This window comes from Sebastes fasciatus, chromosome 20, assembly GCF_043250625.1.
Source record: "Sebastes fasciatus isolate fSebFas1 chromosome 20, fSebFas1.pri, whole genome shotgun sequence".
Classification (NCBI taxonomy): Eukaryota; Metazoa; Chordata; class Actinopteri; order Perciformes; family Sebastidae; genus Sebastes; species Sebastes fasciatus.
Genome location: NC_133814.1, coordinates 12,613,452 through 12,637,523, shown reverse-complemented (window position 1 = coordinate 12,637,523; position 24,072 = coordinate 12,613,452). Strand labels below are relative to the sequence as shown.

General features: G+C 40.9%; 1 protein-coding gene across 1 annotated transcript in view; it reads left to right on the top strand.

The window, feature by feature from the left end:
* The first annotated feature begins 28 nt into the window (after positions 1-28).
* ankfn1b (ankyrin repeat and fibronectin type III domain containing 1b) overlaps positions 29-24,072 on the top strand; it is a 145,554-nt gene continuing 121,510 nt past the window's right edge. The window contains exons 1-2 of the mRNA XM_074619720.1: positions 29-239; positions 6,280-6,377. Coding sequence (XP_074475821.1) covers positions 6,361-6,377 — 17 coding nt within the window. The 5' untranslated portion in view covers positions 29-239; positions 6,280-6,360. The remainder of the gene's footprint in view (positions 240-6,279; positions 6,378-24,072) is intronic.

Genomic DNA, 24,072 nt, shown 5'->3' with positions numbered 1-24,072 from the left:
TGAGTGAGGCGGAGCAAAGCATCCTTTGATAGAAGCAGCAGAAGAAGAGTTGAGAAGGCGGAGAAAGTTAGTGCTGGACGTTTGTTGCTCACATGTCGCTGTAGTTACTAGTGTCCACAGTGTAGTCAGGAGACAGCACTTAGAAAATGTTAACACCGGTTTGACAAACTTTTGAGCGACGCGACTAAAGTGAAGTTAGTAAACTAACACGGTCCGGAGAAGGAGGCTTCGCCAAGAAGGTATGCGAATGAATGTACACTTCTTTTTGTCTCCGTTTTACACACTTGTGCACTTGTTCGTCGCTAGAAGCGAAATAAGATAAGTTTTATTTTGTGTGCGCTTTTGGTGGCTAGCTAACTTTTCAGAAAGCATACTTGACTTAAATCTTCGTGGGTGTATTGTTTCTAATGGCCACCGTGTAGGTCGGTGCGTACACACTGTTGTCATGACAATGCTAGGGAAACCCAGCGCAAGGCACGTTGGGAGACACAAAAGACACACCAGCCTCAGTGTTCAGCTTTGGGTTTAAGACCTACAAAAACTCCCTTAAAAGTTCACCTAAAGTATAAAACAAAGACCCACAAGAAGTGATATGTTATTCTTCTTCTTCAGGCAGCTTTGCTATGTAACATTCACTCACATTGGTATCCTGTGTCAGTGGAAAAGGAGAGCACTTTGGGAGGTATAAAGGGGGTCAGAAGGATATGTGCAAACTGTTGGGCTAAGGTGTGTCCTGTGTTTATATGAGGCAAATTGTGACCCTGCTAGCTGCAGGAAAGGGATGCTTTTAGTCTGCTTTTTTTTTTATGGCCAACACACATGTGGAAATGACTGGCTTCCACAATAGAGAGTGAGTAACACTATTGTCTTAGGGGAAAAGGAAAAAGATGTGTGTGTGTGTGTGATAGATAGATAGATAGATAGATAGTAACTTTATTGATCCTGAGGGAAATTCAAGTTTCCAGCATCACAGTTCCATAGTGCAAAACATGTTAGTAAAAAGGCAGTAAAAAAGTTAGTATTGCAAAGTACAAAAAAATATACCAGATATAAAAATACAAGGAGATTAAGAAAACTGTTAAAACTGAATATAGTGCAGGGTAACAGCTGTGATACAGGACTATTCAAAAAATGAGTATAGTGCATTATTATCTGTCCTGCAGACCGTCCTCCTCTGGAAATGACTGGCTTCCACAATAGAGAGTGAGCAACACTATTGTCTTAGGGGAAAAGGAAAAAGATGTGTGTGTGTGTGTGATAGATAGATAGATAGATAGATAGATAGATAGATAGATAGATAGATAGATAGATAGTAACTGTATTGATCCTGAGGGAAATTCAAGTTTCCAGCATGACAGTTCAATAGTGCAAAACATGTTAGTAAAAAGGCAGTAAAAAAGTTAGTAGTGCAAAGTACAAAGTACAAAAAAAATATACCAGATATAAAAATACAAGGAGATGAAGAAAACTGTTAAAACTGAATATACGTAGTGCAGGGTAACAGCTGTGATACAGGACTATTACAAAAGTGAGTATAGTGCATTATCATCTGTCCTGCAGACCGTCCTCCTTTGTCGTCCCCCCCCCTCCCTGGAGAGGTGTTGTACAGTTTGATGGCTCGTGGGGGACAAAGGATTTCCTGAGTCTGTCTGTGGAGCACTTGGGGAGCAGCAGCCTGCCGCTAAACAAGCTCCTCTGTTTGGTGGTGATGACGGCGTGCAGAGGATGGCTGGCGTTGTCCAGTATGGCCAGCAGTCTGTTGAGTGTTCTTTCCTCTGCCACCGTCACCAGAGAGTCGAGCTCCATGCCGACCACAGAGCCGGCCTGTGTGTGTGTGTGGGCGAGTGGGGGGCAACGACTGCATGAGGGACAAAAATGTGTTTCATAGAGTTTGTGTGTGTGCACGTGTGTTTGCAGGAAGGTGGGGTCAGGGTCACTTTACATGGTCATGGACTCATAAGAGGACATGAGGGGGGACACAAGGGTAGTGGAGTGGATGAGCTTTATTTATATCACTACCAGGGTCTGAAATTAAGTCTTTTCCTGGCAGGTGATCTGAAATTTTTACCTGCCACAGCCAACATTTACCCTGTATTTTGCAGGTGGCAGGTGCTAATTTTGTTTCATGATCACCACTACAGATACTACCACACACATAGAGTACACACACAGAGCAAATGAGGCAGCTTCTGGCATGGTTATGGCTAATGACAAGCAGGATAAGCTCTCCCCTCAAATGACTCATGATTATACTTGTTTACAATCTTGTGCAAGGGAAGTTTTCACAAGTCCAGATGCTAAAAGATGACAGTCGCATGGACCAGTGCCATACACTTGTCATCAAGTGCAATGCCAGCAAAATATCCTCCTACCGCTCATACATAAATCACTGGGTGGCTAAAACAATATAGACTAAGCCAGAAAACTTCCTATATTCAATTATTTATTTATTATTATTGTTTTTTTTTTGTTATATTTGTATTGTCTAATTATCTTGTTGTTATTTTTGTTCAATGTTTTGTCTAAATTGTGCTTATATTGCATTATTGTCATTGAGAAAACGGCTTGAAAACGAGATAGCACATCTCAAGGACTTATTCCAAATAACAAATTTCCATAATAATATTATAATCCATATATTTTATAAGTAATTATCTCTAATTTGTCTAGTGACTAATACTATCTCTAATTACCCATGGAACTTAAAAGCATAGTTACTGCATTCAGTAGCACCTTGCTGTCAGATAAACGGTAAATCATTTTTGACTATGAAATAGGGCAATTAAACCTGCAGTAGGCAGAATGTTTTTGGTATCATTGGGCAAAAATTCCATAATAACCTTTCAGCATATTGTAATTCAGGTGTTCTAAGAGAAAACTAGACTTCTGCTACTCCTCATGGCTCTGTTTTCAGGCTTTAGAAAAAATCTAGCCCATGACGGGAGACTTTGGCCAATCACAGGTCATTTCAGAGAGAGAGCGTTCCTATTGGCTGTTCAATGATCCGGCTGGTGGACGGTGCTTGGTATTTCCTCAACTGATCTCAACATTGCTGCCCGTTCACAAACTTTCTCATTTGACATTTTTGAAGGTCACTTTTAGAGGCGGGAACCATTGCGTGACACATTTAATCTTAATACCATGTGTTGTCCACTATAATGATGGCGTTATATTACAGAAAATTCTATGGTATGCAATACGAGTCACGCATCAATACTGTAATTCATTTTGTACAATTATTGATAATATTCTGTTTCACAGTATGGCTGTAAACCAGGTAGATGAAAAAATGGGTAACAAAATGCGTAGAATCGTAGCTTTTTTAACATAATAACAGTAGCATCTATGTGTGCCAATCTAAAGTGGTGAAAGGCTGCAATGCTAGAGAGCGGAACAGTTCTACTTAAAATGGAATATATTTGTGATAATAATCTTTTCAATCAAAGCAAAACTTAAAATAGTGAATTAATACAGAGACTATCTGAATGAAATCCACAGTGTGTTTAACAGCTATAAATTACAGTCATAAAATTGCTTCCAGTCATATGAATTATGCATTTAAAGATAATGTATGGCAACACATTGCTGCATTGATTATATGTCCTGCCAATGATATATGTATGTCAGCCTCCCCTCTCTCCTCGTGTGTTGGGGCATGCAGCCGCATCTCCCCAGTCTGGCTTTCACCCGCAGGGCCTGCATGGGAGCACACCGACAAAGACACACAAACACACACTCACACACACATACAGTCATGCACATGGGGCAACATGAACAAGCCTACATCAAAGATACATCTGTTTCTTATGCATGTTTGATGGGACAGGCAGGCAGCGGCTGGCCACTGCTCCGAGTTACAGTATGCATGACTAGGTGGAAGCAGAGCCGTGGGTGTGGATGGTGTGGGTGAGGTACATACAGTACAGATAAAACATGAGGAATGTGTTGATTGTTTCATAATTCTGTTTTAAATGACGTAAGTAAGATGACCTTTCGGCTTATGATGTCCAAACTGTAGCCACAGCTAAGGCTAAGCGAACGCAGATCTGGATAGAGCCGCAGCATATCCCAAAGCTGAGCCACCAGCGAGTTAATAACTCTCTTTCCTCTGTTGTGCAGTTGTCTTTTGTCCCCGCTGTTTGATGTATTGTTGGCCCTTTTAGCTGTGAGCAGCTGGTATAAGTCCCTTTGTCTGGCTGTCAGTCTGTTGCCCAAACTTTGCCATTCTGGGACACACAGTTTCAAAAAGTGTATCAGCCGTTTTTCCCAGACAAGGTTTAAATCCAGCCCAAGGTCATTTAGGAAATTGCTCAATGAATGTCTCTATTTATTTTTGTTATATTTTTTAGGCTCAAAGATGATTTTCCAAGACATATCAGTCTGAGTTTAGCTTAGTTGGTAAAGTCGATGTTTGCCACGTCAGACATTTTGGCTTCTAAAAAATAACAACAGTAGACCTGCCACGATTAATTGATTAGTTGCCAACTATTAAATTAATCGCCAACTATTTTGAAAATCGATTAATTGGCTTGATTTAACTTTTTAAGAAAAAAAAGTCAAAATGATCTGATTCTTGCCTTTTAGATGTGAATCATTTCTGGTTTCTTTACTCCTCTATGACAGTAAACTGAATATATTTGAGTTGTGGACAAAACAAGACATTTGAAGACATCATCTTGGGCTTTTTGGGAAACACTGACTATTTTTTGACATTTTATAGCTCAAACAACTAATCAATTAATCAAGAAGAAAATAATCGACAGATTTATCAACAATTAAAATAATAATTAGTTGCAGCCCTAAACAACAGAATGAAAAAAATGCCCCAAGGGTATAAAAAAAGTACTTCCTCTTTCCTCTTATAATTCAGTCAAATTAGCCAAAAATCTTTAGATATTAATGTATTGATCATTGACATAAAAAAATATTTCATCTTTAATGTCTTTAAAATGCTTATTTTTGTCTTAAGAATATTCCAAAAACCCAAAGAAATTAAATTAACATTGATATGAAACAGATAAAAGTAAGCAATCTTCAAATTTCAGAAGGTTTAAGTAGCAAAATAATCAGTTTATTTGATTAATTATCTATCGATCCATAACTAATAGTTTCAGTTATCATGTGATATCAGTCAGTGTTCTTGTGCAGCACAGAACACATCAAGGAAAATGTGGGTGCATGTAGAGTTAAGTGAAGTTCGTTTGCATTTCCTGACACAGTCAACATCCGCTGTCTTTACTCTGCCAGGATTTTAAAATCAGTGAACGCTTGGATCGGCTGCTGCTCATCAATTTTCGACTGGAGCAGTTCTTGGCACAAAGAGACACGCGCATCCGCAAATTTAAGTGAAGCTCACCCTTCCAAAAACATTCTGCACTCTTTGGATCAAGGGAGAGTCCCGTCGGCTCAAACTCGACAGTATGTTTCCCTTCTCGCCAGATGTTCTGCTTAATTAACACGCAGGCTTGGGGCGAGAGAGGTGTCACCACCCATACACAGTTTACCCAGGTGCCGCAGCTCTGCATAATTAGCTCGCATTAACATGAATAATATTAATTCGATGCGTGGTGTTTCCTTGAGTGAGAAATAGGCCAGTGTTGTTGGTGTATACGGAAAGATTGTGGGCGGAAAGCAGCTTTCATGCACAATATATTGAATTGAGTTGAGCTGTGTGTGATGAAGAAGAAGAAGAAGAAGAAGAAGAAGAAAATATAATATATCTATGCCACGAAGTACATGTAAAAAGTCAATCAATGTCACAACTGTTCAAGTATGTACCAATGTAAACAACAGACATAAACCATTGGGATCCTTTGTCGGGATGACTTGACAAAGATGGAAAGAACTTGGTAATCTTGACCACGTCTATTTGCTTCAGCACTTAACTCTTTAGATGTTTAAGTGGACGGATCCTGGATAGTAATTGTGTTAACATGCAGTAAAGTCTGAGACCAAGGCTAGCTCTGTTTCCATCATAAATCACACAGTATGAAGAGAACTTTGAAACTCAACACCTCAAGATGTGAGAGGCCTGCAGAGGCCCTTAAAGAGACAGAGAGAGAGAGAGAGGGTGACAGATATAGAGGACAGACAAAAAGACAAGGCTTGAGTGATTGTACGTCCTGTATGTTTCCAGAAACATCACTGAAGCCTCCGGTTTTTAACATGACTGATGGGTTTTGATGAGCGAGTGAAAGATGGCATCTGTTCATTCATCACTTCTCTCTTTCACATACTACTTCTCACTAACTGCTGCTACATGTGTGTGTGTGTTCCCAGGTGAAAGCCAGGAGTCACACTGTAAGAGGAGGACTATACCAACCCAAACCTGGGGAGCCACCGGAGCCCCGGGGTGCTGGAATGGAGCAACTCGTAGAGTAAGAGCGATTCTTTATTCGTCTCATGTGAGAGGAGCTTTTAACATGTTTTATTGTGTTTACTAAATGAACTTCCTGTCTCTATTCTGGGGGCTTCCTGGAACTGTTGTTTGCCCTCGCTTCTGTTGTGAGCATAAGCATTTCAGCCATATATATATATATATATAGCAGATTACTTCAGCCCGCTGCGTCTCTTGGGTACTGTAAAATATGACTTTCAGAAAGACATTTTGAAGGCAGAACCTTTTAAAAAGACTCTGATTTAACAGCGCTAGCTTGAAGGTTTGTAATTGTTTGTGAGCTGAGGTGAGGACATTTAAAAGGAAGCGTGAAGATCAAACTGACTGTCTGTCTGTTTGAAATACAGCATCTTGACAGAAATTGAAAACAAGCCCAGTTTGCACTGTTCTTTATGGACACCTCTTTTGGCAGCTGGTGACATCTAAACAGATGCTGTGTGTTCCTCTGACTCGTCTCTGACTGTTTTAGTAGGACAGGCTGATGAGGTGCTCGAAGGTTTACAGCCCGACATGTCTGGGCATTTTTGAAGGCCTGTTATTTCCTATTTTTAGCAAAAACAGTACGTGAAAGGCTTCAGTTTTGATTTGATGAATGGAACTTCTGGGAAGTCAGGGTTGGATACACAATCAAGCAGGGGAGGGCGGGGAATGAAAAGAAACCCGCATGTAATCATGATTTTGCACACACAAATCCTTGGAGGCACACAATTATACATAAACAATGTAGAGCACAAACACAAACATTTTTAACCCATGGCTCCCCTTGAAGCAGGGAGTCAGCAGAAAAATGATAAAAAGCCTGGGAGTGATGCCACAGAGGAGCGATAACCAAACTGTCGGTGTGCAGGCAACGTCACGCTGTTGGGGGATGGGGAGGTGATTTATCTAACCCAACATACCTCCAGTCCTCCTCTTTAAGGGGGAACGTTTCTGATCAACACTGCTAGACTTGATTGATACAGTCTGACGTCCTTATCTATCTATATATCTATCTATCTATCTAGCCAGAATCAATATATTTGCTTCATTTGAGTCTATGCGGAGGTAGAAGGAAGTTACCGCTTTTATTGTTGTAGTTTGAGTAACATGACATCATATCCGTTCCGTATCCGTCACCAAAACAAAGCGCAGCCGGCCGCAGTGTGCCGAAACGACAGAGCAGAAAACAGCGGAGGGTCTCCGTGGATACGACCTGCACCCTCACATTTTAAATCCAAAGTGATAAACACTACACATCCAGTGAAGTCTGGAAACACTTTGGGTTTCCCACATTGTCAGGAACAGCAGAGCTAGACATTGTGGCTAAAGCTGCATGCTAACTCTGTCACGGACAGGAAACGTTATTGTATTGCGGTAACGTGCAGTCAAGCCAGCTGCCTCTCGCATCTCCGTGGTCAAATCAGCCGACGCTACAACTGTAGCGCACCCATATACTGACATTTATGTTGAATGAATTCATCAGCCCAGATGAAGCTGACCATGGATGTATAAAGAGTACGGAGCTGACGGGAGAGCTAGCGACAGACTTGGCGAAGTTTGCGGAAGTATACACGTGTGACTATGTCCGGTTTTCAAAATAAGGTGTTAACAAAGGGAACTATGTATACAAAATACATATATGGAAATAAGATTGATTGGCTTATATTCACCAGAAGTACCTTTAATTTGTGAGGGAAATGTATCAATTATAATGCCTGACAATGACTGATATATTTGACTTCAGGACATCTCTGACTCCATATGTGCTGAAAATCAAACATTTTTACTATATCAATTTAGATATTTTCCAAAGTAAAAGTCCCTAGAAGTGTATGATTCAACTTTTTCCCATGGTCTACTGTTAAAAAAGTTAACAAAAATTACAATAAATCAATATGGCATTTCTTAATATCTTAAAAATCACAATACATATCGAATCGGCACCAAAGTATCGTGATATTGGCGAATCGGGAGATATGTGAATCGTCCCAGCCCTACTATCTATCTATCTATCTATCTATCTATCTATCTATCTATCTATCTAGAACTCAACCTATGTGGGGTTATTCAAAACCTGCTTTCCTTCTTCTCCAAATAGTAGCCTCCTTTGCAAACACAGGTTATCCCTTCCCCTCTCTGTCATTGCCGCTGTGGCTGGGCAAAGCGTGATAAAAGCCGCGGGGAGTTGTATCTTCCTGGCTCTATTGCATGTCCTCTCCCCTTCTTCTCAGCACATTCTGCAGATAGCACAAACAGGACTGGCATTGTGTCTCCGGGGTGTGTGTGTGTGTGTGTGTGTGTGTGTGTGTGTGTGTGTGTGTGTGTGTGCATATGCAGCACAATAAGTGCCGGGTGTCTGTGACTGTTCATTCAAGTATGTGCGCGTGAATCACACACTCCTTGTGGCATTTCATTCTACCTATCTCTCACCGGCGCGAGGAGATGTATAATTCATACCTGTGTGTCTGAGCCCAGGAAGGAAGGAAGGGGCGCGTGCCTACGTGTTTTCACCTCCTACTCACTACACTCCCGACCTGTCAAATTAAACCATTCATTTACAATATGTCAGTCCCCTCCCTTCACCCCCCCTTGTGTCTCTTATTGACGGTGACGCATCAGTGATTGTTGAATCACCCTCCTCATTATCCGACACCTCCCCTGGCTCCTATGCCAACGTGACTCCTAATGATGAGGTTATGAGGTGATGAGGTGCCGCTGACAACAGACAGGGGTTCCTGACTTAACTTGCGCAACTCTCCACTTGGGCCTGTGACTCACTGGTGAGTCATCGCAACAGGGAAAGGGGCTATAAATGCACCCCCCGAGCAAGTGCACCCACACATAGTTGTACACACGGCGCACACCTTGTCTGTTGTTAGACAAACTCTGCCGGAGTCACAACGTGTGTGTGTGTGTGTAGTTAAGAAAGAGGTGTGTTTATATTTGTGATGGCATATGTCTGTCCTCCGTTTCTCTTTTTGTGTCCGAGCACATACACAAACCATTATTTATACTAATCAGCACAATTGTAATAGAGTTTGTCTTTGTCAGATAAGAACCGAAAAGCAAAACCAGTAATTGTTTGACACTTGGTGCATTCCAATTACTGTTGTGTTGACTCAGCCTGGTTAAGATAAGGCCAGGCATAATGATGAGGACGGTTCTGTGGTAAATTGTGGGTTCAGAGTGGCGTGCATTCAGCCACTAGAGGGAGACACCACCATTAGTATCTGAAAGGTTGAGTTCACAGAAGGAATCATATTATAGTGTTGTCTTCATGTGATTTTGATGTATCATAACAGCATCATATCTCGCTCTTACTGTAAACTGATGTTTTTTTAAGCACGGATGTTTGATTGATGTCGCCAGTTCAATAAATTAACTCAAGTTGTAGCAATAGAAATCTAAGTTGGGGAGAGTGTGGGCGATTCATTTGAATGCCTCATAACATCGTTTCCTCTGTCTCCATGCAGCTTTGAACTCCTAAGAGGCTCATTTGCTGATGTGGATATATTTGTTGTAATAGTCATAACACACCAAAAATGGAAATTGCATATATGAAATCAGTCAGATGTTCCTGAAGGAAGTGGTGAGTGGCTCAATATTAGATTGTACTGTTTAATATCCCATGACGCAGCCTGTCATGTCTTGACAGTTAAACGCAGGTGCGTGGTGACAGCTTTATCGAATAAACCTCATAATTCTCCTCCTATTTCACTTGTGTTATAAATATCACACTGGCATTTACATGAAGAAATTCACATATCCAAATTGTCAGGTTACAGTAAAAGGAAATAGCACCCTGGGATACCATACCCCTGCTTTAGATATTGACCTTAAATCACATTTAAACATGGCATTTAGATTCCTGAGGGGGGGTTTCCCTTACTTGTATGCATGTCTTTGTAAAAAGCTCATAATACTTGAGCATAAAACCACAACAAAAAAACATCCTGCGCAAACTAATTGTCCCTGTGTCAACCAAAAATTGGATAGGGCATATAATCAGGAGAAGATATTTTATAACTCTTTTCTGGAGTCATTAATGGAGAAACAAATCTGAAAACGATTCACTAGTTTTAGAAATGTTTGTACAACATTGACTACAAGATTGGATGTAATTTACCCAGTGTTTCCCATTAATTACCTAGACCGTGGCGGCCTGCCATAGTCTATTTTGTCCCGCCACAGTTTCATAATGAACCGAAAACATTTGTACACTTCTCAACGGGTAGGATAGCTGGTAATACCACAGTGTAAAAATACTCTGTTACAAGTAAAAGTCCTGCTTTCAAAATGTTACTTATGTAAAAGTACAAAAGTATTAGCATCACAATATACTTACAGTACCAAAAGTAAAAGTACTCATTATGCAGAATGGCCCATTTCAGAATAATATCGATTACGGTATATCATTGGATTGTGATTAATGATACATTAATGTGTTCACCACTTCATCGCTTTAATGTTGCAGCTGGTAAATGTGGAGCTAAATTTAACTACTTTATATAATTGATAATTGTGCATTACTTAATAATACATCATAGTTTATTAGTTGATTTATATTTTTTCATTAAGAATCTGCAAAATAGCTAGTAACTAATATTATCAAATAAATGTAGTAAAGTTAAAAGTGGAAATACTCAAGTAAAGTACCTCAAAATTTAGTAAATATACTTAGTTACACTCCACCACTGCTAGAGTGCAAAATTCTTTACAAGAGCACAAAGTTATTAATAGATAGCCTCTTAATTTTGCTCTCAACGTGCACCAGATTGATGCGCTTAACTTTTATAAAACCAACTAAATTGTCTTCCAGTTGAGCATGCCCCCGACCCCCCTATAGGGTCCAATGTCCACCCACAACAGTCTCACAAAATCCTGTGGGAAACACTGTTACCACAAGTCATTTTTTCACGTTAACTGATTAATTGTTAAGTCGTTAGTTTTATGGTTTTAAGCATTTTTGTAGTTCTGAAATGTGTGCAAACTGATAGCCTGATAGTAGATGATTCATGTTTCCTTGGAGACAATAAAAGTGTCATCATCATCATGCTGTCAGGGACTTCAGCAGTGCTGGCTTTCATGTGACTGATGGAGCCGTTGTGTGATCACGGCGAGGGTCATCCTTCACCGGATACTGTAGCAGCAGTCAGACCTTCATCTCGATGAAGTCTAGAGCTTGATCCGAGGTTTAGATATGGCCGCCTTGGGCAACAAATAAAGGAGATGGCCGCCGTGCCGCAGTGTTTGGAAGCTTTTAATAGCTCATTAATGGCCCTCTTTGTCTCTGCTCACATCACAATCATTTGTCTGGAACAGCTGGCCAGAGCAAATTTACCCGTCCCCTTTTTCTAGGGGATTGAATTACTTACACTGAGGTTAAGCTGGCAGAAATCTGATGAGGGGCTCCGGCTTTGGATTTATTCACACGACCTTCTATGAAGGAATCAGTGTAGGGAAATTGAGGTCTATTTGAAGAAGTAATGGCCATGCACGGTCTATTAGGGGACTGCACACAGTATGTCAAGGAAACCAGCGACAGAGGGCTGATGTTAGAAAGCTATGACTCTTCAAAACCCCCAAGTGTGATATGTACGTACAGAAAAAGGCGGTAAAGCTCACTTAGGCTGCTGGTTTGTGAGCAAGATGTCGCCTGTCACAAATATCATTAGGCTCCTGCATGCTTGTGTATGTGTGTGACGTGCGACTTGAAGAGTTAAGATGTTCATTTCTTAATCTTCACCCTGACGAGCTGAGTAAATACTATCTGTCGCAGTGAGCAGGTAACCAGAAGGGCTCTAATTGGTCATTTGGGGCTGAGCTGTCAGACTGAGGGAATGCATGGGGGCGCACAAACAAGTTGACGTTAATACATTTTGCCTTTACACTGCAGCAGTTTATGTGGATTGTTTCTTTTTAAAGATGATTCATGGGGCTCCAGCTCTCAATGCCTCCTTCGTGCCTTACACACTGCAATGTTTTTTGTTTTTTTTACCCAAATCACCATTTTAGTAACAATAACACAGTTCGTGGTACATTTAGCTTTATAACAGTATTACCATATTACGATATCCAGAATCGATGATATCTAGTCTCATATCATGGTATCGATACAATATTGATATATTACCCAGCCCTGCCGCCGTCAAAGTTACTGTATGTAACGTTAATACACTGTCTATAAGGATGTATATATACTGTACAGCGTCATCATGCATAAACCTACGTCAGGTCTCGTGGGAAAAAGTTTTGAGCAGGGCTTGGGAAAATAGCATTTTGACACTAAAACAAGGAAAAAAGGAACTCCACAGCTGTAAAATGAGATAAAAACCTCAAAAAACTCAAAAGTAATGGACCTGCCTTTTAACTACAGACATAAAACTGTACACTTTCGCACATCCCCTCCTCTAGTCCCCTCAGTGGGAAATAAATACGTCATTCACAAAGTAGCTGTCACAGTAAACACTTAAAGCTTCCTTGTCAAGCCACAGGTTCGGGATTTGTTTGGCCTCATCATCATGACAACTGACGTCAGACCAGTTGTTTTTGCTCTAGCCGGTGTGTTTGTTTGATCTAATGTCACAGCTCAGTCCTTGAGGTGCCTATTTGTCTTACGCTCATCACTATGCATTCATGCTGAGTGGAAGGTGCTGCATGCATTTGGGTTGAGAAGACAGATTATTACTGCATCACAGGGAATGGCTGTGTGTTTGTGTGTGTGATTCTTCAAGGCTGTGCGAACAGCAGAGCTGAAAGGTCTCACGTCTGTGTCTCCAGATAGACATGATCTCAGCACACTGTCGAAACCACACTCACATGTGCCTATGAACTAACACATCCTTCATCATTTTTATCGTCATTATGTTTTCCCGTTTCTTATTGTTGTATATTTTGGTGTGTGTGTGTGTGTGTGTAGCCGGCGTCAGATGAATCAGAGCTTTGTTACGAGACACTCATCCTAAAGAGAGATCCTGATTGCGTCGAAGGTGTCGCGACCACCCCTGGAGGAGCACTCGTCTCACGTCGGAAACACTCCGCCTCCGCACATACACGCAAATACATACAGCAGCGGCAGCTTAATCGCTCTCCAGACAACGGTGACAATGACGAGCGACACGCAGCGCAGTTCAAATCCGACTGAACTGCCGCATAATGAATCACGGAAAAGCGGTCGGCTGGACGTCAGATGTGAGCGAAAACAGAAGCAGTGGTCGGCTTCCATCAAAACAAGTGTGTGTGTGTGTCACTGGAGTGAGGTTAAATTATCTTCTGAGATGTTTATGTGAGAGAAAAACAAACAGCGTGAGTGTAAAGGGGGAGAAATAAGAAAGAGACAGAGTATTTTTGGGACAGAATAGTTTCCCTCTAGTGGTGCTCTTTCTCTCTCAGAAGAGAATAGAATTTTCCGTGAGGAGTTGTAAAGACTATATATGTCGGGGTACATTATAATAATAAGGATGTGACCATTCAACCTGATTCTGGTTGCCTTTGTGCAGTTATGGACAAAGTGGTGTCCAGCCCTGCTTAGTGTTGAAGTTGCTCATACTTTACTTTATTTCATTGCAAAGTGAAATTAATGAAATCCTGTGGTTACCTGGAAGGTAGAGAAACACAATTAAACAGACATTACAATATGCTTTGTTTATAAAAGATTAACAGTGATGTCATTGTGAGTATGACATTTATAGCAAATGGTTAAAGGCCCAGACACACCAAAGCGACATCAAAGAACTAGTGGCGACGAAGGCCGACCACATGTCAGGTGTATCTTGGCTGCATTCGAACACACTGCAAAGACTACAGCCAACGGCCAACTACAACGTACGTACGTTCTGCACCTGCGTGAGGGGAAATAACTCTCAAAAAGGGAAACCAGAAGACCGACGGCGGATATTCAAACCATTGTTGTGATACGTACATTAAACAAAGCGACGTTTGCCGACCATTTTCACATTTCTCTCACTCACCATTTAGCTTCATTCCAGATGGCCATGTCGCTGTGAAAATATCTGTGTGTTGGAATGATCAGATGAGATGAAGATGAATAATGAAAAGAGCCTTCTGTGTACGCCCGCTTGACTTGGCTTGCATTCCTCACTTCCGTTTCTCTTCTCATGCACTGATTTGTTTAAGGTGAAGAGACAATCAGAGTGATTTGTTCTCACTGACGGGCCCCAACGTGCTCTGCCGCCATTTCGACATGCTGAATCAGCCAAAAAGCCTCCGTCACGGGCAGCCTAGTGCCGACAGTGCGGGACACGCTGCAAAAACTAGGTTGACAGACGCTCACCAACGGCCCCAAACGGACCGATTGTCGGCTTGGTGTGTCAAACTTCCACAGTCGTTGTGTGTAATCTTGATGCAGTTCTGCCAGATACTGACTGAACTGTATGATATCCAATGGATCTTCAAAGAGACATGAGACACATCGGATGCTCAGTGACAGTTACTTGAACCCAGTAAAGGACGGTCTACTCATTACTTGCTGCTATAAAGCTTCTGTGTGTATGTGACAGACCAAGCCGACAGTTGGCTGTCGGCCAGTTTGGGGCAGTTCTCAGTCTTCCGGTTTCCCTTTAGAACGACGAATACAGACCACCGCCGTCTGCTGGTGTGGAGAGTTATTTCATCTCACGCAGGCGCAGAACGTACGTGGTAGTTGGGCGTCGGCTGTAGTCTTTGCGGTGTGTTTAAGTGCAAACTTGCCGGCCAAGACAACGTCGACGTGAGGCTACACCTTAACACCTCAATGAAACCCCCAAATAAGAATTGATTAGCTCTCTAATCACTTGGGATTCCACTGGAAAACCACTACCGAGAACAGGAACTCTCGCAACGAAAATTGGATGCTTAGAAATATTAACACTCCCCAACCCATCAGGTTTATCTTGTACATGTTTGAACTGCATACATACTATATATGCTTGTGCTTAGAGCTATAATTGACAAAACGTTGAACTTAACCTAAATGTAGGGCTCGTCCCAGGGTTTTGAGAGGTGAAGGGAGTTAAAGAGAAGTTCAAAGTCAGCAGCCAATACTTACACTGCTTCATCTTTTATTCAGTCCAGCCCTCAGGACCAAAAGCTCTCTAAATTGCAGTATGTCTGACTGGCATTATGCAGACTGGGAGGGGCAGGGTGGTGTTATAGAGGGAGGGAGGAGGAGATGATGGATAGACAGGTAGGAAAAGAGGAGGTTATGGAGGGAGAGAGAGAGAGAGAGAGAGAAAGACAGAAAGACAGAAAAATAGGCATTCGGTTCCAAGTCCTCCAGGCACTGCATTGCCGTGTGTGTGTGTGTGTGTGTGTGTGTGTGTGTGTGTGTGTGTGTGTGTGTGTGTGTGTGTGTGTGTGTGTGTGTGTGTGTGTGTGTGTGTGTGTGTGTGTGTGTGTGTGTGTGTGTGTGTGTGTGTGTGTGTGTGTGTGTGTGTGTGTGTGTGTGTGTGTGTGTGTGTGTGTGTGTGTATAGAACAGTGCTCGTTTAGTTCTTTTAAAGCTGCAGCAAAATGTTCACAGATAGACAGTGCAACATACAACAGAGCACACTGATAAACCACCAATATGAATACACTATTGAAAATACACAAAATGCTATATATATATATATATATATATATATATATAAACACAGAGAAGACAACAAGCTAAAAATATGCACCTTAAAGTTGAATAGCCTCAGGGAATGTTCTTCTTTTGAACCTCTCACATTTAAAACAAAGCCGTCTCTATCTCCTCCCCGAGGCCGTCTCCTCAAGGATGAAACTCATGCCTAACTTTATTCAGAGCCAATCCTTCCTGGGAGTGTGTGCGCATTTGTCTGCGCCCACACTTTTAAGCAAAAAGCTTTCCTGTGAGCAAGATGGGCTTTCACAGAAATGGGGTCAGAGATGGACAATCAAGATTGTTAAAAGGACATCTAAAACAAACCAGCCTGATGTTTTAAGCCATTTTCTACAAATTGCATATACATCATTGCTATTTCCGAAAGCATGCTACGTTGTATTTTCCCATCTTCCAGGCAGCCTTTGGTCACAGCATGAGGGTAATAAATTCATGAGATACTGTGAGCATGTATTCAGTGTTTTTGCACTAAGATGCATTACTGTTGTTCGCAGCAATGTAGGTGAAAACACATTGATTGTTTTAAATCTACTGAATGGTGCATTTATGTGCTCCTAGAAGTTGGAATTAAACACCTTTTAACGTGTGAAGAAAAAGAGCGTCAAAAAAGCGAAAGTAATGCAAAGGTGTAAAGCTGGGTATACACTGCTTGGTTGTGAAACTACACTCCTCCATCCTCTTGTTCCCTCTCCATCATCTCCTACCACTGCTTCAAATGTTTGTCAGTTTAAAGCAAAATTATTTAACGGATAATTTGACCATCATGTTTCACTACAAACTAGAGCTGACATTGTGTTCTGTAAATACCCAAATCAATGTCAAACATTGAAATTACATTTCAGATTTCAAAAGGGTTTCCGAGGAGAAAAGGTAGCAACCCCTTGCAAAGTGGTATGATTTCTTTGATCACGGAGTAGTGTTAGTACAAGCCATTTTTCATCCTAAAACCTGCATTAAGAGCTCTGAGTATGGTGTCATATTTACAGCAATGTGTATTTGATGTATTCCACTAAAAGCTGAAAAGTAGACATATCGCATGAGGAATTACATAAAGTTCTTCTTGTGATTTTCAAGAATTCAAAGTGGATTTAATACTTTATCCACTACATTTTCAGAGTTTGACTTTTGGCCTTTTTTTTTTTATAGAGGACGTTTTGGCTCATTATTATCTGCCACTTCTGAAATATGGTGTCACGTAGAATGCATTAGAATATAATAACACTGAAATACACAGTTCACAGTTCAGAAGTGCAGGTGTAACTAATAATATTAATGATGTGTGTGTGCTCTATGAAGTTGCCCACAATGCCATGGATTGTTAAGTCATTTCAAGGCTTCTGTAAAAGGCTTATTCTGAAGCTGATTATTGTTTTCCAAAATACAACACATTCACATCTGAAAATAAATGTCACTTAACTTCGGTGTTTTTCAACCTAGATCATATTTCCCTATGTTTTTTGTGTCGAAGTGACTAATGGGGGTTCAGTATTGAGTGACAACGCTGCAACCAGCAGCCGCGAAACGAGCTTCAAGGGCAAGTGAGCAGCGTCAATGTAACGTTACGTCCACTAAAAGTGCTTGTTTTTGCTACTGACAGGCTCAGATTATTATTATAAGTGTCTGACAACATTATGGAAATGACCCTACAGAGAAATAAAACGTTTTTCACCGTTCCACACGTCACCTCACGTCACCTCACCTGATTTCAGAGCAAGCCTTGTCCTTGAGAAGCCACTTATGATAACAATCAGAGCCTGTCAGTGGCAAAAACAAGCACTTTTAGTGGACGTAAATTGACGGCGCCAAATTGCCCGATATGATTGCAGCTCGTAAGCAGCCGCCATCTGCAGGGAATGAAACTCTAACGCTAATGCTCTTTTAGTGATTCCTCTCTCGTGTGTATGTACAGTATATATATATGTGAATCTGCATGACTGATACAGACAGAGATTTTATATCCCTGACATTTCCTCTTTGCTAATACAAAAGATATCAGTAGGGGCAGATATACAGTAAATCATGTGGAACCCTGCTGTTGTTTCTTCCTCCCCGATCACCCCTTGAGCTGGAGACAGAACATACTACACACACATACTACACACACACACACACACACACACACACACACACATGAATGGATGCATGTCAATAATTCTTAAAAATTCTCTGTGAACTTGAGTTGAAAGATGCTGAAATGCCAAGCTAATGGGTGATCTATCGGCAAAAAGCTGGATTAGTTTACAGGAAATTGTAATTCACAGAAAGATACTAGTGTTTATCCACAAACTCTATGGTTTACATTTCTGTTTGAAGGTACATAATTATGTTTGTATGAAGGCTGTCAACTAATTATAATATTTAATTGTGATTAATGGCATGATTGTCCATGATTAATCACGATTAATTGCAAATTAATCACACATTTTTTTTATTTCTTCAAAATGTACCTTAAAGGGAGATTTGTCAAGGATTTAATACTCTTATCAACATGGGAGTGGGCAATAATGCTTACTTTATGCAAATGTATGTATATATTTATTATTGGAAATCAATTAACAACACAAAATGATGACAAATATTGTCCAGAAACCCTCACAGGTACTGCATTTAGCATAAAATTATGCTCAAATCATATCAGGGCAAACTCAAGCCCAACAGGCAACAACAGCTGTCAGTGTGTCAGTGTGCTGACTTGACTATGACTTGCCCAAAACTGCATGTGAGCAAGGGGAGACTCGTGGGTACCCATAGAACCCATTTTCATTCACATATCTTGAGGTCAGAGGTCAAGGGACCCCTTTTGAAAATGGCCATGCAAGTTTTTCCTCGCCAAAATGTAGCATAAGTTTGTAGCGTTATTTACCCTCCTTCGCAACAAGCTAGTATGACATGGTACCAATGGATTCCTTAGGTTTTCTAGTTTCATATGATGCCGTTCTAGCTTTAAAAATGAGCCCAAAAAAAATCACAAGTTGCGTTAATGCGTTAAAGAAATTAGTGGCGTTAAAACAAAGTTATCGCGTTAACTTTGGCAGCCCTAGTTTGTATACTACTATTTTGTAGCTGTGAGTTTTTTTCCAAAACGGGACATGACAGAAAAGGTTTTTCAACCTGACCGGTGTAGCAGGTAGTTTTACTCCCATAGCAGGCACAGGTAGCTGTCATTAGCTGTTGTTGAAGCAAGCTGCTGCGTGGTACCAACCTTTCTGAATTACTTTACATATTGTACGCACTATTATGCAACTCCAAAAGGAGTAGTAGTACCATATTTTTATGATCAAAGAGGTAGATAGACAGCAGCGAAAAGGGAGCTTAGAGCTAATGGAACAAATGACTAAAGATGAGGAATAAAAGAGAGGGAAGTTAAAAGAGGTGATGACTTGGTCACAGGCTGAAGTAGAGGCAGAGACGTCAAGGCCACGACACACTGCACAGAGGGAGAGGGAGATAATCCTGGGGCTGCTTTGCAGGGCCCTTTACTGATGACTCATAAAGACGGTGGCAGTGCTCATCCTCAGCAGGCAGTGTGTGTGAGTGTGAGTGTGTGTGTCTGCTTCTCTAGAGGGTGATTATCATTCCTTCAGGATATTTAAGATTCTTCCAGTGTGCTCCGAAAAGATGGTGTTCATTTTACTGTGGATAACTTATTCTGTGTGTGTCATCTTGTGAATGGTCGTGTCTGACTAATCCCAGTAGGGATTGGGAAGGCTGCTGCTGAGTGCTGCCCGCCACAGTAATTACAGGACGAAGCTTTCTTAAACTGTCTCTCACTTTTCTCCGCGGCTGCTGTCTGTTTCTGTCTCTCGTCAAAGAGCTGTAGTAGAGGTGGGACGATGTATCAAGGGGTCCGCGGTGAATAGGTATTGTCGCTCTTCAGTGTGTCGGAAGTGGAAATTGATTTCACAATCATGATTACACACATGATCCGTGTGCCTGTTATAGCCCGACAGATACAGGAATTTTGAGGATAATACCGATATTAATATTTATGTATATCGATATACACAATGTATATATTGTTTTTTTAACATAAATAGAGCTGTAACAATTAATCAATTAATCGATTGGTTGACAACTATTAGATAGGGCTGTCCTGAATACAATTATTTGGGGCTTTTGGGCTTTATCTGTCTCAGAATAACTAATAATAATTCCTTATTTCATTTGCCCTTTTTGGGATTTATACATATTATATAGAGTATATATATATATATATATATGTGTAAGGGATAATGTACAGCGAGCGGGTCATTGTTGTGAAAGAATCCCCAACAGGGCGACCCCGCTAGCTGTACATTATCCTGCTTATTAGACGGCTACTTACTTAAGAAATCAATAATTTGACACAAAAAACGGTCTGCCAGAGTCCGACATCAGAACTGTGCCCATAGCAACGGTCTGTTATACATAGCAACGGTCTGCTATAAAGAAATGACAGACCGCAGAACGCCGTGATTGACCAATCAGAATCGAGTATTCAACACAGCCGTGAAATAAATATGTATAGAAAATGTATAAGCAATCAAATACTGCTTTGGAGGTCGATTACGATGGCAACAGTCGAAGCTTCGAAGACATCAGGTTAGCCCTACTATTAAATTAATCACCAACTATTTTGATAATCAATTAATTGGTTTGAGTAATTTTCTAAGAAAAAAAAAAAGTCAAAATTTTTCTGATTCCAGCTTCTTAAATGTGAATATTTTCTGGTTTCTTTACTCCTCTATGACAGTAAACTGAGTATCTTTAAGTTTGGGACAAAACAAGACATTTGAGGATGTCATCTTGGGCTTTGGGAAACACTGATCGACATTTTTTTGACCAACCAACTTATCGATTAATCAAGAAAATAACCGACAATGGAAATAATCGTTAGTTACAGCCCTAATCATAAACGCATAACATAAACAAACATTTTTCATAAAGATACCATAAATTTGAATTATTAAAAAAATTTCACTAAATTAGAGTGTGTAGTGAATATTTTACCATATAAAAATAAACTTGTAAGTGTTTTAATGGTGACACTGTTTCTTTGGCTTTCTGCAGACATTTTGACATGTCGACAGGTGAAATCGATAACATTAACGATGGTTAAGTGTTCTAGTAAACTATTCCGGTGAGCCAGAATGCACAATACCAGGACCTCCCCTAAGTGGACTGCAGCCATCATTAATGTTATTAAATACACCTGTGCTTTACCTACTATGACATGTCAAAATGTCTTCTGGTGTATCCCCAGATAATGTCCGTGTTGTGCGAACGTAAAACACTCGCCCACCACCGAGGGGACCCGGTTCAGTTCCTGACATCTGTGCCCCGGCAGCGTCTGTGTGTTGAATGCTGGTAAGGCATCACGTTCTGGTGACTGCACCAGCAGCTCCAGTTCTGTAGGAGGAAAATAAAAAAACAGCTGGTGACGTGTGTAAAGGAGGAGGCAACAGAGGTGCCAGGAAAAGACAGGGATCGTTGCACACATGGGGAAAAACACAATGACTAAATTGTGGAGAAAAAGTTCAAAAGTAACTTAATGCATCAGTTGGATGTTGTTCTCCGGGTCTGAGAAGTGAAGTCAATGCAGAAGTGACTTAAACTTGCATTCTTTCTAATAGCCAGCAGGGGGCGACTCCTCTGGTTGCATAAAGAAGTCTAAGAGAAAATTACCCTATCTTCTCACTCGATTAATTACCTCAGTAAACATTCGTAAACATGAGTTTATGGTCTCAATCGCTAGTTTCAAGTCTTCTTCAATACAGCATGATGTTCATTTAGTAAATTATGGTCCCATTTAGAGGCAAATAGACGATAAAGCAGGGTATGATTTAGGGCGTGGCTACCTTGTGATTGACAGGTTGCTACCACAGCATTTTCCAGTCTGGGAGTTGTCCGCGTTTTTCGTTTTCGTTCCCTTCAACAGTGTGTTTTCAGTTCTTTAAAGTTAATTATAACCTTTTTGGTCACCTGAAACAACTGGTTCGGTTGTGCTTAGCCTGCTCCAACCTCTCGTGTCACTTCTGGTTTAAAAAAAAACAAGATGGCGATGGCAAAAAAAACAGGATAGCGATGGCCAAAATGCCGAACTCGAGGCTTCAAAACGACAGTCCATAAACCAATGGGTGACGTCAAGGTGACTACGTCCACTTCTTACAGTCTATGGTCCTTTATCACCTCTGTGTTGTGATAGCTTACTGTTTATCAATGAAAATCAAGCACTCAGGTGGCCTAAAACGTGAATGAAATGAGCTCCCTCAACTGATTTAATAAAATAAGTCATGATTAATTATTTATTAAAGTCTCAATCATGATTGAATTATTCAGCATTTACATTAAAAGCTGACTGTCTACAGATGACCCCGTCTCCATTTTTAGCTCAGTGGAAACAACTTTTCTCTCGAGCCTCTCAAGTATTGTGCTCCCAAGTGGATTTTGCCAAAGCGAGGATGTTTTTTTTTGTGAATGAATATAGCCCGAGAAAAATAGCAGTGCATGATTTATTCATCAGTCAAAACCATTTTAGAGCCACATGCGGACTAAAGGCAAAAAAAGAAGCCCGAGCTGTCAATAGTTTGAGCTCAGCTCTTCCTCGCTGTGCTGGTAAATTCCCCTCAGAGGCTTTGCTGCCGTATTTTTTGTCAAGATTCACTTTCTTTCACTGTGTCTCCCTCAATCCTCTGAACTCTCTCTGTCTCCCAACCTCTGTGTCTCCAGCTATTTAAAACAGGCAACCTCATTTATCAGCCAAAGTTTTATTTCCCCCCCCAAAAAGGTGTCTTTTTATGCAAGGATTGCAGCAGTGATAAAATCAACTCAAAATAAGATTTATAGGACTATTTTGACTCCTAAACATAGGCTGATTGTGTAATATGTTTTCTATCTGCATGTTACTGCCTCTATTGCAGTTATGGGTAACAGCAGTGTTGCAGACAAAACAGCTATTTCAAGCCTTCCGATTATGTTCGCCATATGGTTGGAAAAGGGCTGAAATGTGGTGCTGTTGACGCCGTTTCAGAATTGCTCTCGAATTAATCTAAAATAAATGTGCATGAATTCGTTTTGGTACAGACTAGCGTGTTCAAGTGCAGCGGCACAGGACGTGAATACATAATACTGATTAATCTGTTTTGCAAATGTGTGTGCACCTGCAGTAAAACGCTGCAGATTCATTGAAGAATAATATTGAAGCGCCAGCGAGGATGGAGGAATGCAGAAGAGTCATAAATATTACACTATGTCCACCTAATTCGTCTGTTTCTTTGGTGTTCTCTCTCTCTCTCTCTGCCTCCTGGGCAATATAGTCAGAGCATCCTGCTTCTCAGATCAATGGGCAGTCGGGGGGGAGGGGTAGCAAAAATCATGACGGAGAGGGAATGAAGAGAATTTTGATCGAGATGGGAGAGGCGGATCAATAAGCTGAACTCTTTAGCACAGGAACCTGCAAAGCTCACACAGCCCACACCTTTCACACAACGTTAACTGCAGCGTGGGATCACAGCAGACGCACAACACACACACACACACACACACACACAGATACACACGTGTCAGTCTGTAAATTGTCAAAATCGCCGACAAATTCCTTTACAAGCATTGCTTCAAATTCCATTGTGCAGTTATTCTGATTTTGGTGCAACATGTTTTGTCTTGGCAGTATTATTACATCTCGATTAGTAGTTGGGAAAAACAATCAATCAGAGCTGATCTGGAATCTGCCGTCATCAGCCGGCTCACAGGCGGCAGCCGGACGGCAGACTCCAGCTCTGCTCTGATGGGTTGTTTTCCACCGGTCTGTGAAATCTTGCCGATGCCATTGGGAGCAACGGAGGACACAGAGGCGCATTGTTTTTTTTTCAGATTACCTGTCTCACGCACTACTGTCAGGATATAGTAGTGACCGTTTTATAAAAATACCTTTTTTTAATCATATTTGAGCAGGTAAAACCTCATCCTGTGTGATCACAGACTTATTTTTTCCATTCCACTCATATATTCAGTGTGATTGCTGCTGATCTGAGTAAATAGGTTGATAAAGTGGATGTGAGCTGACCAGTAATTGGACATGATCATTCCAGCAG